This window comes from Orycteropus afer, unplaced genomic scaffold (assembly GCF_000298275.1).
Source record: "Orycteropus afer afer isolate SDZICR_OR568_19922 unplaced genomic scaffold, OryAfe1.0 scaffold00129, whole genome shotgun sequence".
NCBI lineage: Eukaryota > Metazoa > Chordata > Mammalia > Tubulidentata > Orycteropodidae > Orycteropus > Orycteropus afer.
In genome coordinates this window covers 6,251,875-6,266,398 of record NW_006921716.1, presented here as the reverse complement: position 1 = coordinate 6,266,398, position 14,524 = coordinate 6,251,875, and the positions used below count along the sequence as shown (strand labels likewise).

Below are 14,524 nucleotides of genomic sequence, written 5' to 3'. Positions count from 1 at the left end.
CAGCAAATATCATATTAGAGTCATTTTAAGTGTTGCACCTTTTACATACTCTGTTGAGAGTCTAGCAAGTCCTTATTTGGTAGCTCTACAGACATGAAAAATAAAAAATAATTCCTTATGTCTATAAAATTTATTTGGACAGTAAAATACACATGGGCCTCACCTATCCCACCCTACTTCTTATTTCTGGCCCATTTTTAGGAGATGAATTTGTAAAGGGTATCTGAGAAATTTGATTTCATTTTTGTTTAGAAAAGGAAGGAGGAGCAAGAGGTATAATTTATTTCAGACTCTGGTTCATTTTCATCTTTGCTCCATGACTGTTTACAGTCCGCTACCTGATTTCTTTGGCCTTAGCCTGTTTAGGCCTTTACCTTTCTGGCTATCCTGGGGCATTGCAGAAGATGTTGCCTGGAATTATGTTTAAGGATACAAAAAAAACCCCAAACTCACTGCTAACGAGTCAATTTCTGATTCATAGCACCCCCATTGGGTTTTCAAGCTCCTAAGTCTTTTAGGAATTAGGTTGCCCTATCTTCCTTCCACAGAGCAGCTGGTAGGTTTGAACCACCACCCTTGTGGTTAGCAGTCAAATGCCTTAAGCACTGCACCACCAGAGCTCCCTATGTTCAAGGATAAGATGCTATAAATATACTGACCTGGAAGCTGTGAAGGGTTTTAGATGTTCTTAACTTTTTGTTTTGTTTTGTTTTTGGTAGGGCATGGGAGGGGTTGGGATTCTTAAATAGGTAATGATCACTGTACTTGAAATAATGAGCTTTTTTTTTTTTTTAGCTTACTTTCCTTTCTCTGCTCTTTTAAAATTTAACATAGATATAAGAAGACATCTGAAACCTTGTCTCAGGCTGGACAGAAGGCTTCAGCTGCTTTTTCATCTGTTGGATCAGTCATCACTAAAAAGCTGGAAGATGTGAAGTACGTGTTCATTTTTCTTTGTTCATTAAGGCAAATGAAAATATAGTATTGTAGATGCATTTGTGTCCTGCCTTTGGGGTCAGATGATGCGTGGACTCTCCTGTGGTAGAGTGAGGGAAGGCACTCCTTCAAAGCAGCACTTGGGGTGCTCGCCACAATTCTTAGGGCATAGCAGTCAAACTTCAAAATGATCATCTCATGAATGTGCTTGAGGTTGTTTAAAAATTCTGGTTGTGAACTTTTGTGTATGTTTATTCCTTCTTGGCCATACAAGGTAAGTATCTCTCTCGTAGTGGCAAACTTCTGATCATGGGCAGAGCTTGGTGTCTTATGGGGGTTGAGTATGGGACCATTGAAGTGCACGCTTGAATTGAGACTGGCTTCACTTCTGTATGTTACGTTTTTACACCATGCTGTGGTTGCAACATGCTCATTGGTGCACCGATTCTCACTGATCTGTAAAGTGTGTCTCCTTTCATGCTTAGGCCTAAATCTTAATTGTGAGCTATTGCTTTTTATTTTGCATTTGTATTTTAGATTAATCTGCAAAAGTATCCTTGCCATTTTGACAAAACCACTTCACAGGGCTTTTGTGCCTCCCTCCTCCACAATGTGAATTTGAATAGTGCTGAAAATGACAGAAGTGGTTTAAATCAGCTGGGCTTCTGTTGGCATGCAAGGGGTGTGTGTGTGTGTGTGTGTTTGTGTGTGTGTTTTCAAACTTCATATTGCATGACTTTGTGTTTTTCCTTTATGCAGAACAACCAGAATTTTGTTGGTTCAATAGGTGCAGTAAACCAACATATTATATATACTGTGTGTTGTGTCAAAAGGACTGAATGATTTGTCCATTTTATTAGAACTGTCATCATTCTAGGCATAATGCAGTACCCATAGCTTTCTAGAACCCTTTGACAATTATGTATACATCTGTTAGGTGCTCTGACTTCCTTTTTATGCTAACAGAATTGTGTAGCACTTTAGAATACAATTAAGACCTTATACAAGTTTCTTAAAGCAGGTTATTTAATTGTTTTAGATTTACCAGACTGACTTTCTTTCTTAATGCTTACTCTGGCTTCTTGCAGATTGCAAGCCTTTTCACATTCCTTTAGGTAAGGAGAGTTTGAATTGTCACTGAAGTTTAGCAGCTGTATAAGACAAGTGTGCTTAGATTAGATAAATATGCCACATGGGGTGGTTGTCTGTCCACTACATAATTTTCTTGCATTTGGAATATATTTTTCTGGAGTGACTTTCTACTTTCAGGGGAGGATTTCTTGGTATACCATGGGTAATAGATAAATGAGAAGAAGAATGTGATGGGGCGGCTCAAGGGATATGGGAATGATTTTGATGTTTCTTTTTTTGTAAAAAGAAACAGCTTTACCATGGCATGCAGAATTCCTCCCTTTTCATGTCTGACTTTGTTTTTGATGCTTTTGTTTCTCTGGTGCTTTTGTAACAGTGTGTGACTTTTCCTTCACCTGGCTCCCATTACTACGGTGTGGTAATATGCTGCATACATACTGCTTCATAGTGTTGGCCTTCAGTCTTAGGTCACTCTGCATTTTTCATTCCTTGTTTGACTTGCTTATGGTTTTTAATATTCTGTACTTTTTAACTATGTGCACAAAAATTTTTCATTATTTTCAAAAGGAAAAATAAAGTATATTAAGCTAAAAAGAAAGCACGTTAAAAAGATGGCAGCCAAAATCCTGCCTTATAGACAGTGACTTTGCATTGTTGAGCAATCCTGTCCTCTCTCTCCCATGACTCTCCAATTGTCCTATTAGTTGTGAAGGAGGATCTTTAGCATGTGAGCAGGAAAGATCATAGAGTGGTCTTCATCTCTGTTTCTTTTAATGTAAATTACAGGCATACTTCATTTTACTGTGCTTCGTTTTATTAACACTTCGCAGATAATGCTTTTTTTTTTTTTTTTTAACAAACTGAAGGTTTGTGACAACCTTGTGTCGAGCAAGTCTGTTGACACCATTTTTCCAACAGCATATGCTCACTTCATGACTCTGTGTCACAATTTGTTTAATTCCCACAATATTTCAAACCTTTTCACAGTACTGTTGCACACTTAAAAGACTGCAGGATAATGTGTACATAACTTTTGGGTGCACTGGGACACCAACAATCTTGTGTAACTCCTTTTATTGCTACATTTGCTTTATTGAGGTGGTCTGAAACCAAATACACAGTAACTCCAAGGTATGCCTTGCCATGGGCCCACTTACTTGTCTTCTTAAGTCAGCAAGCTCGTACTTATAGCTGAGGCCCTCCTGTCTTAGTGACGCTTAGCCCAAGAAGCCCAAGAAGTAAATACAGGAGTATATAAACTATAAATGTTGAACTATTTAAATCTAAAATTGTGCCTTAAAAAAAATCAAGTTATCAGTGAAGGGAGGTGAAATCCTTTGTGAGGGTGATTCTGTATTTTCAGTATTCATTTAAAATATCCTAAATCCTGTAGACCACTCCTAAGAGAGTTTTATCTAAAGTTACATGAGTTGTGTAATTAAGCAGTAAATTAAGTATAACTGCATTCAGTTGCTTAATCCATTCTGCTCACTTTAGAGTGTCTACAGTGGACAGATATTAAAAATATAACATTGAACCATAGTTCTTGTTCTGATAGAGTTTAAAATCTTTGAGTGGTGATGGGGAAGTAGAAATTTGGGATGAATAAAGACCAGAAGAAGAACCCTGACCATACATAATTATAAAATAAAGTGTAACATATAAGTAAATATAAAATACAAAAAATATTTGTTACGTAAAGGCGTTCTCGTGGCATAGTGGTTAAGCACTCGGCTGCTAGCCAGAGGTGGGTGGTTCAAACTCACCAGCTGTTCCATAGGACAAAGATGTAGCAATCTGTTCGTGTAAAGATTACAGCCTTGGAACTCTATGGGGCAGTTCTCTATTCTGTAGGGTCATTAGGAGCCAGAATCAACTCAACAACAGTGGGCTTGGTTTTGGGTTTTTAAAAGGCTTCTAGGAGTCCCAGGTTGGTATAAATGGTTAATATGCACAGCTGCTAACTGAAAGGTTGGTGGTTCGAGTCCACCCAGTGGCATCTCAGAAGAAGGTCCTGGAATCTTCTTCAGAAGAATTAGCCTTGAAAACCCGTGGAGCACAGTTCTTCCCCAGCATGCATTGTGTCGCCATGAGTCAGCATTGACTTGATGGCAACTAGTTTTTAAGGGCTAGTAAGGAATGATATGTGTAATCAGTATGTGTCACTATTTTTTTCCTGTACCTTTAAAAAGAGTAAATAAATGTACATAAATATGGTTTAGTCTATCTGTTCTGTCTTACTAGTTTATCAGAAACAAATGGAATATTGCTCTTCTCTAGTTCTTTACAGAAGTCACCTTTTTCATTTCATTTAAAAAGTATAATTGAGACTATTATCATTTTCAGTCCTGCTTATAATGTATTAATACATGGAGTCTAAAGCAATGCTTTTAATTAAAACTTAGGAATGAGAGAAATAAGATTACGTTTTGGAAGTTAAACTATATAATTCTTACACACAAAGAGTTGGGCACAGCAGCTTTAAAGAAAATCAATTCTAGGCCAACAAATCCTGATTGTAATTTCACTTAATGTGTTCATGTATATAAAGGGAAAGAATACGTCTTTTAGATAATATGAGTCACAGTGGCAATTAATGGCAACATTCCCCCAACCACTGTTCAAGGAGAGGGACCTTGGACAGTAGACACTGAGTGTTCCAACCCCAACAGCAAGGTCTTTGCTCCTTAAGAGAAATGGAGATGGAGTGGGAGGCTCCTTTACCAAATGGTATGAAATCTTTGGTTAATCCCCTTAACTACCCTATGTTCTGACTTCATGCTTCCCCGCAAATTTAGGGCAGTGATTTCACTCTCTGATGTCATTATGGATATACCAAAAAAAAAAAAAAAAAAACCCAAACTCACTGCTATTGAGTCGGTTCTGACTCCTAGCGACCCCCTACTCCCATTGGGTTTCCAAAGCTGTAAATCTTTACAGAAGCAGACTGCCTCATCTTTCTTCCACAGAGCAGCTGGTAGATTTGAACCACTGACTTTGATTAGCAGCCAAATGCCTTAACCACTACGCCACCAAAGCTCCTTAATTATGTGTATGGAAGGAGAAAATATACCAATTTTGCCTACAAGAATTTGTTACACTTAGCAACAGTTTTTATTTTGCATTGCCCGTTAATAAATTAGCACTTGGGATCTAAATATTTGTTTTATGTCTTCGAGAAAGAGGAGGAGGAGATAGGAGCAGAAACAGAAAGAATATAAATATGAATGAGAGAAGGAGAGAAAGAGAGAGGTCTGTTTTTGGTGCCCTGAGGATCCGGTGTCTGAGACAGCACAGAAAGGCTGAGAGGGGCCATGGGAATGAGTGGGATCCCAGGAAGCCCACCAGGAGAGAGCTTTCCTCCCAGGTGCAGTGTTCCCATCCACCCCTTCCTCCCTACTGTTCTTCACATTATTTGGTAAACATTGACTCACGTCTAAATTTTTGAGGGAAACATTAAAACTTTCTCACTTCAGTTGGTGCAAGTGTTAAACCTAAAACTGGGTGTTATTAATAGCATACTCTAGTAGTTCAGTAGTCTGATATTTTGTATATATTTGAGAGGATGTGCTAATTAAATTTGCCTTTATTTCCAAAGGAAATTTCTCCTCTTTAAATGTATGTTTCTTCCTGTCGAATTCCAGATATTTTCGATTTATTTAAAACCATTCTAGATCATTCCTTTGGGTGAAAATTTCCACCACTTAGAGGGAAAAGAAATAATCTCTCTTCTATTGCTTGCTAGAGAGTACCTTTGATTAGAACTCAATAGTTTTAATGAACCTTTCTACCTTTCATGCCCATGCTTGCTAATTTTACTTACCAAAGTTGTTTATCCACTCCTTCTTCAGAAGTATCGTTGAATGCCAAGTCTCTGCCAAGCACTGTTCTAGACTGTAGAGAAAGACTTGTTAACAACCAAAGTAACTTGGCTAAATTTTAAAGTGTTAAGAGAATATAGCCTAGTATGAAGGGATGCTAATAATAATGACTAACAGTTATATTAGGAGCTACATTGATTCATCACGTACATTGATTATTGTGAGGGCTAAATGAAACAATATGTAGATAGCTTTATTTTAAGGCTGCCTGGCATATGGTAAGCATTCAATACATATCGGTCATCAATTCTCCCTCCTCCTCCTTCCCACTCCTCCTTTATTATTAGGGATTTGAAGATCAGCTAACTGTGTAAGATGAGGAAAATTTAAAAAAAAATCAGTTCAGCTTTTTAAACGGTAACTCTTTCAAAGTAAGAATAAATATAAGTATGAGGTTGAAAGCTAATTACTGAGTTTGAGTAAGAATTGGGTTACCCTCTGAGTTTTTCTCAGGTGTGTTTGAGAAAGCCATACTTATATTCCTGTTTTGTTTGTAGATTAATATATTTGATGACTAGAAATAAAGTTGGAAAGTATTTTAACAAAAAATTATTTTATAGATGCTAACTATATCTTAAAACCTATCTATCAGAGATGATTCTGGTCTAGTAGCAACATGGCTTTCTGGTTTTGAAGTTTTTCATATTATATTTAAACTTGAATAAAATTGGACATGATAAATAAGCTAAGGAAGTTGAAGCTTTGTGTAACCTTCCATAGGGAAGCCAGAAATGAAACAATAGCTGCCCTATATTTAGATTACCGGACAGCTACCAATAAAATTAATTTATCTAAATGTGGACTGTGTTGTTAATAGCATACTACTATTATTATGTTGGGAGCTCTGGTAGCATAATGGCTAAGGCACTTGACTGCTAACCAGGAGGCTGGCAGTTCAAACCCACCAGCCACTCCTCAGAAGTAAGGTTGGGCAATCCTACTTCTGTAGTGATACTGCCTCAAGAACCCAAGGAGGGGTCGCTATGAGTCAGGGCTGACTCGATGGCACGTAACAATTATGTTGTTATGTGCCATCAAGTCAGACCCAACTCATAATGACCCCTCCTTGGGTTTCTGAGGCGGTATCACTACGGAAGTAGATTACCCAACCTTCCTTCCGAGGAGTGGCTGGTTGGTTTGAACTGCCAGCCTTCTGGTTAGCAGTCAAGTGCCTTAGGCACTACGCTACCAGAGCTCCTAATATGGACTGTAGAGAGGATCCAGTAACTGTGAATGGACATGAAACTCATATGTCTCCTTGTTCTTCCTACTAAAATAGTTACTTCATAAGCGGGGAGACCTTGATTTTATATCTTTCTGTATTAACTTCTTTTCAGTGGGTATATTTTTAATCTTTATTATTATTGTAAAATATAACACATAGAGAAAAGTTGGTCCTAGTAAAGCAAGTTCTTTATTTAAACTAAAGAACATTTAGTTTAATTGGGATTGAGTACAAGTGTCTTTTATTAGAAAACTGATAGTACTAAAATCATTTAAAGTTATCAGATAGGTGATTTATTTTGAAACCTTCCTGGTTTTGGTCCAGGAACAAATATCTGGGAGAAAGACGGCTGTAGGGCCTCCCTTTTCTGTGTACACACCTGTGTGTGTGTGTGTGTGTGTGTGTGTTTACATGTATGTATATAAATGTGTGTCCTCCATTTTTGAGGGGAGAGGACAAGCATTGATTAAGATTCCTGAAGACCTGAGGTTCCATTCTTGATTCTGCCTTTCACCGGCTTTGTGACCTTGGGTCAATCATTTAACTTCTGATTCTGTATGCCTTACCAAAAAAAAAAAAAGGGGGGGGGAAACGGACCCACTGCCATCGAGTCAATTCTAACTCATAACAGCCCCCATTGGGTTTCCAAGGTGGTAAATCTTTATGGAAGCAGATTGCCCCATCTTCCATCCATGGAGTGGCTAGTGGTTTGAACCACTAACTTTCTGATTAGCAGTCAGATGCCTTAGGCACTGCATACCTGACCTCCCTGTATGCCTTACAAGTACAGGTGAAAGCACTTTATAGTTTTCAAGGTGCTATAAAAATGCAAGATTGTATTAACAGCTATAAAACTACTGGGATTATATGGAAATTGGCTCATGAATAAAATTATGTTGGAATAACTTTGACTTCCCTCCACCTCAAAAAGTAGATAATTCTTCGTGATGCCAAAAGAATAAAGCTCCTATAAAGCTAAGTTTTATTTACCTTTTATAACATCTATTCACCACTGTGCTAACTTTATTTCTATCTCTTTTTCTGCTGCCTCTTAGTATACGTTCCATTCAGCATTCAATTAGCATGCCTGCTATGAGGTAAAGTATATTTTTACAAATGCAATCGGTCTTATGCTTTCACATTGACTAGAATTCTACCTTAAAGAAGCTGTGTGTTTAACACTATCTTTTTTTCACTTGCTCTTCTTACAATGTTCAGATGGGTATAAGAGATTCATGGTGTGTGTGTGTTTAAAAAGAATTATTATTTCTATTTTATTTCTTAGACCTATTAAATTCCTTCATATCAGAAACTGTTTAATTGAAAAGTGACCACTACTGATCTAATAATAATAAGCCTTCTCTTTTCATGTATGTAGATGTCCCCCCTCCTCTGTCTCCATTAGCATTAATTATACACTTTTCTTGCACCCTCCCCATTTTTACTTCTCTTATCCTAGTGTGATCTTTGAAGCCAACTCTGCTTTGATTCTACTATCCTATTTCATCACTAAGCAATGACAAGTGGTGCATGTTGTTACCTCACCAGACCTCTCCAGAGAGAGAGGATTTTTAGCAACCTATTCTTAGCTTAAGCTTTATTGTACATCAGAATTACCTGGAGGAGGTAAAACCTGATTACGGGGCCCTACCGTAGAGTTTCTGATTCTGTGAGCTTAAGCTGGGACCAGGGACCTGGGACTCTGCATCCATTATGTCCCTGAGAGATGCTGCTGGTCTGGGGATGACACTTAAGAGAACCATTAGCTTAAACATCATACTCGGCATCACTGTGGAAGAGAGGATAGCCTTGTTTTCTTTTTCCTCTTGGTGTAGTAGGACAGATACTCAAAGTCAAGTGGACAATCTAAATAAAGCTTCAGAAACCTGCGTGTGAGAGACACAGGCACTGTGATCATCCTCAGATTGTATGGGTGAATGTAGAGGCATGTGAGAAGCTGTCCTGCGGGTTCCAGCCGCTCTCTCAGTGAGGCAGTGGTGTCACTCAGGCAAAGCCAAGTCTGTGTGCTCTCTATTCTTTTTGGTCCCTCCTTCCCTGTTTATTAAGCTGCTCCCTGAGAATAAGGATCCCTGTTAATGAAACCTCATATAGTCTGCTTTTCTTGTTGGGTGCTGCAGCTTCCTGTAGGAGTCCTGTCAGGTAACACATGAATTTAAACACGAATTCTAGTGCATCACACCTTAACCAAATTAAATTGATCAGATGGTGGTATTTTTGGTTGTGGAAGTGATAGAATTGGTATTTTTACCTGCTTTTGTTTCTTTTCCTCACATACGTATGGGACTATATCTGTATCATGGATGTCTAAAACTGGCTTTGTTCAACTTCAAAAGTGAAATTGTGAAAGTATTACAACAGATAGTGATACTCTTAAGTAATAATAGGCATTATTTGTATATGTACCTGCACACACATGGTATGGGGTGAGAGCTTCAATCCTTGTCAGAGGAAATCTTTTCTGTCTTCCAAATGTTCTTTAAGTGTTTAAGTTTATGTTGACATTATATCTTAATAGTGTATGTAGATAAAATAAATACTGCATTTTTACATAAATAATGTGCATTATATCCATATCTATAGATATATATCTATACACAATTTTTTTTTTTTTTTTTGGCTGACCTGGGGATGGAGAGGGCACAGTTGGGCCCCAGAAAAGTATAACACAGTGTGTTATTAGTGTAAAAATACAGTATATTTGGTCTTTTGCTGATTGCGAATAATTGACTCAAATATTAATTATTTTCCTAATATTTGGTGAAAAGGAATGCAGTCAACTCCTGATGTTTTCAGAATTGTTGAGTTTTTATCAGTGTTTGTAATTATATACTATTTGTTTTTATTTTCTCTCTATAGAAACTCCCCAACTTTCAAATCATTTGAAGAAAAAGTTGAAAACTTAAAGGCAAGTAGAGATGAGTAGGGTTTTGGGATATCTTGCTTGGTGCCTTACTTTTCTTTGGTGTGGGAAAATCATTCATATTAGTATTTCTTTATAAAAATATTCAAAGAACTTTAAGAACTCTACTCATAATGTTATTAATGGGCATTTAAGGTGATATGTACTCTTTTTAATCAGTATTTCCGGAGTGTGTGTTGTGGCATGTCAGCATGCTAAGTGTGAGAGGAATTTAAACATTATTTTAAAAAGCAAAGAGTGCTTTAAAAGGTTGTGCTACTCTCTTGCCATATTCATTTCAGATATTTTTGTAATTGGACAAAATTTAATACTATAGAACATTGAAAACATTATAAAAAAGCACAAAACATTTTAAAAAAGAAAACTTGTATGTAGTGGGATTACACTGTAATGCTTTATAAAAGAATTAACCATAGATCATAAACACTTCCCCATATCATTGAATATTCTTTAATATTATGTTTAATGGATGCTGGTATGTGCCCTATAATGGATATTGTTTGTTTAAGCTTCAATCATTGAAAATTTTAATTACTATAAATAATGTCAGATGTTGATCATTGAAGAGTTACTCTTCTATTTTTTTAAACTTTTTTTGGTTTCAGTAAAGGGGGATAATTTCCCATAATTATTGATTGCATTAATTTGTAAATTGTATTATCTTTAAGGTGATACCGAAAACTACAAAACAATCAACTCTTTCTAAATTACAGGAGATATGAAAGGTTATCTCATTCCCATCCACGGTTGCCTCTCTACAGAATTTGTACTAAATCATGGTCGTTGCTGTATGGAGCCCATATGCTTATTTTTTTCTAAACTAACTATGATAATTATGGTGGATATATTTTAAGGGTCAAAACTGGCATCTTAAATATTTATGTAGATCAGCTTAAATACTCAGATTTAATCTTTCAGAACTATAATTGAGTAAAAACAAAAAAACTATCTTTTTTAAATTACAGAAGGTACGGGGCATGATTACTGAATGAAAATCAAAGTATGGCAATCTGGACCTTTTGTCTTACACATATAAACATTAATACACAGTGTATCTGTGTCTTCATAAATGTATAAATGTTTTACAAAAAGGATCCATATTGTACACACAGTCCTGTAACCTGTTCATTTAACTTTTACAGGATGTTTGAATGCCTGGGGAAGTCCTTGGCACATTGTAGCTACTCTCAGTATGTATTTGATGAGTAAAAAATATATCATAGTCATTCTTAACAGTCAGTACAAGAGACCTGCTTTTTTCTTTCTAACATCAAGTTATATATTGGTTAACACACTGCATTAGAAGTCAAGGCTTACTATAAATTCTGTGCTCAATATTGTTAGGACCATTACAGCCTCTCTTTAAAATCAACTCTGTTAGTTTGGAAAATGGCTAGTTGGAAAATAAAATACTGGGTCTCTGTGCAAGTACCTATAGATTTTGGATTGATTAATTTATCTGTGATTATTGAGCAACTGCTGTGTGCCAAACTATGAGTGTTAGGCATTGGAGATACTGTGGTGAGTGAGAGAGGTACAAACTATTCCTGCAAGATTTTTAGATAATCAAATGGCAATGAAAATGAAGTGAAGTGTTTGGACAGGGAACATTTCAGGTACAATGAAGACACATCATAGGAACCCCTGACTAGGGTGGGGCGGGGGAAGGTCTCTCACAGAACATGATAAATATAAATTGAGGTCTTTAGATTGATGGGAGTGTTTGAAGACTTTCCAAAGGGGCCCTTTTGAAGAACACTGTGGCTAGAAGGTATTGAGCAGGAGATAGAGATACAGAGGAGGGTAGGCTACATTAAATAATTTGGATTTAGGGCAAAGGGAAGCTGTTGAGGATCTTATGAAAGGTGCCCTGGTGGTGCAGTGTGTAAGGCATTTGGCTGCTAACCAGAAAGTTGGTGGTTCAAACCCACCAGCTGCTCTGTGGGAGAAAGATGCAATTGACTTCCATAAAGATTTACAGCCTTGGAGACCCAATAGGGGTCACTATGAGTCAAGATCAACTCGATGGCAGTGGGTTTATGCAATCTAGTGGTGCATCCCGATGTGCAATTTAGGAAGGTCACTGGCCGCACTACAGACGGAAAGGGAGAAACACTTAGGTAGGGACATTAGTTGGAGGTTGTGGTGATCCAGGCCAAGAATCATGGTGGAGTAAATTAAAGCAGTGCCAGTGGGTCAAAGACTGGAAATGTTTAGAGTTTAGAAGTGAGAGGAAAAATAAAAGTTAGTGCTTGATAGGATGTGGAACAAGAGGGAATCATCAAGGACAACTCCCGGGAGTTTGTCCTGGCCAATACGGTGGTGATGCTACCTCTTAAAATTTAACAAAGAATAGAAAAAGAGCTAGTTGTGGGGAGAAGTTGTTCATTTGCAAGGATCTTTAACATTCTTATAATTAAGGAAGGGAGCTCTGGTAGCATAGTGGCTAAGACACTTGCCTACTAACCAGATGGCTGGCGGTTCAAACCCACCAGCCACTCCTCGGAAGGAAGGTTGGGCAATCCTACTTCCGTAGTGATACTGCCTCGGAAACCCAAGGAGGGGTCGCTATGAGTCGGGGCCGACTTGATGGCACATAACAACAACAACAATTAAGGAATGTGTTTTAATAAACTTAATAACTATAATAGATATAAGTTATGCAAATAAACAATTCTAAGGAACTTTTTTGAGTTCTAATAAAAAGCAAACTCAAACTCCCTGCCATTGAGTTGATTCTGACTCATAGCGACCCCCTTTGGGTTTCCGAGGTAGTAAATCTTTATGGAAATCGATTGCCCAGTCTTCTTCTTTGGCGTGCCTGGTGGGTTTGAACTGCCAATCTTCTGGTTAGCAGTCAAATGCCTTAGGCACTGCACCACCAGAGCTCCTTTGGGTTTTAATGGGAGACCAAGAGTAAGAGAGAGAATTCCAACTAGTTTCAAAATGTTAACTAGTCTTCGGGGTTTCATTTAAAGTTGAACTTAAAAACAAGGTCAGTTTCAAGCCCCACTACTAGCTTCTTGCACTCTTGGCTATTGATTAGTTAACCTATGTTAGCCTGCTGTCCTCTAGGTAAGTCATGAGATGTAACATTGTGAGAGAGCATAGGATGAAGTGTCATGTTAAGTGTAAGGTTTTGAAAAGCATAAAATACAAGCAGATGTAGTTATTCCAACAAATACTTACGGACATTTCAGGTCAGATAGGTTGGGGTAGTGCTTCAAAATTTTCTGTAGATACCAGGCGTTGAGTCCTGACAGTCTGTAGCCTAACAAGCTCCCTTCTCCATAGGCCCTAGGACTGCTCTTTAGCAAAGGATTAAAAAGCTTACAGTGTCACTGTGAAAGTATATATACATTTTTATTGACATAGTAATATTTCTGAATGTGTATAGCTGAAAGAACAATTTGGTACAATATAAAGTGTTATCCAAGTAGAGAGTTCAGTATTTTAAAATAAGAAGCCTTACAAAGTTCTGAAGAACAATTGCAGATGGGGGGCAGTGAGAAAAGGTACAGGGTGGAATTGATCAATCTGAGTATTTCAGCAGAGAAGACTGCAGTTTTGCTTTTAAACCACACTGAACATTACAACAGTATTACATTCCATACATATGTAAAAATCACGGAACTGTTCTATTCCTGATGTATTTGTTCTTTAAAGTACAGAGTCCACTACATTTATGTTTCATGATGTGTCTTCCTTTTTGAATTTTTTTTTAAAGTCCAAAGTAGGGGGAACCAAGCCTGCTGGCGGTGATTTTGGAGAAGTCTTGAACTCGACTGCAAATGCTAGTGCCACCGCTACAGAGCCTCTCACAGAGCAGACACAGGAGAACCCGTGATTCCTACCCGTGGTCTACTACCCACTGCCAGATGCTGCAAATGAGATCCAAGTGCATCTTGTCACCATTCATTGCCATGCTTTTCTACCAGATGTGCTTGTCTTTAGCTTTAGATATTCCTTTGACCAAATAGTTTGTGGGTTAAAACAATTTAAATATCTTCACCTTTATTCCTGGAAAACACTCCTTCAATGTGCATTTTAAGCCCTTTATTAAGACATCATTATCAAAAGACTTGTACCTGGGAACACTCACTAGAATGATCTAAGCAGCTGTTGGGCTGTTCTCAGTCTTTCCTACTTTACAGAGTTGCTCTGGGTCTGGATGCCAGTGTGATCTTTGTCTTCTGTAAGATTCCCATTCCACCTCTGAATTTCTGTATATTTGATTCCTAACTAAAATTATTCTTTTAATTTTTCTGAAGTATGGTTATTAAAAATTTTGGTATAATACTTTTTCCATCTAAGGAAAGAACTACCAGCTACAAAAAAAAAAAAAAAAAAAATTTTTTTTTTGGAATAAATACAGTTTTTGAATAAGATACGTATCTTCTAAATATGAAAAGTCTGGACTAAACAAATCAACTCTATGTCCAAATTATT

At 37.4% G+C, this 14,524-nt stretch overlaps 1 protein-coding gene across 1 annotated transcript in view; it reads left to right on the top strand.

Annotated features, from left to right (window-relative positions):
- TPD52 (tumor protein D52) overlaps window positions 1-13,922 on the top strand; it is a 37,935-nt gene extending 24,013 nt beyond the window's left edge. The window contains exons 4-8 of the mRNA XM_042781504.1: window positions 835-936; window positions 2,025-2,051; window positions 8,190-8,231; window positions 10,012-10,060; window positions 13,803-13,922. Of these exons, the coding sequence (XP_042637438.1) occupies window positions 835-936; window positions 2,025-2,051; window positions 8,190-8,231; window positions 10,012-10,060; window positions 13,803-13,922 (340 nt within the window). The remainder of the gene's footprint in view (window positions 1-834; window positions 937-2,024; window positions 2,052-8,189; window positions 8,232-10,011; window positions 10,061-13,802) is intronic.
- The last annotated feature ends 602 nt before the right edge of the window (window positions 13,923-14,524 follow it).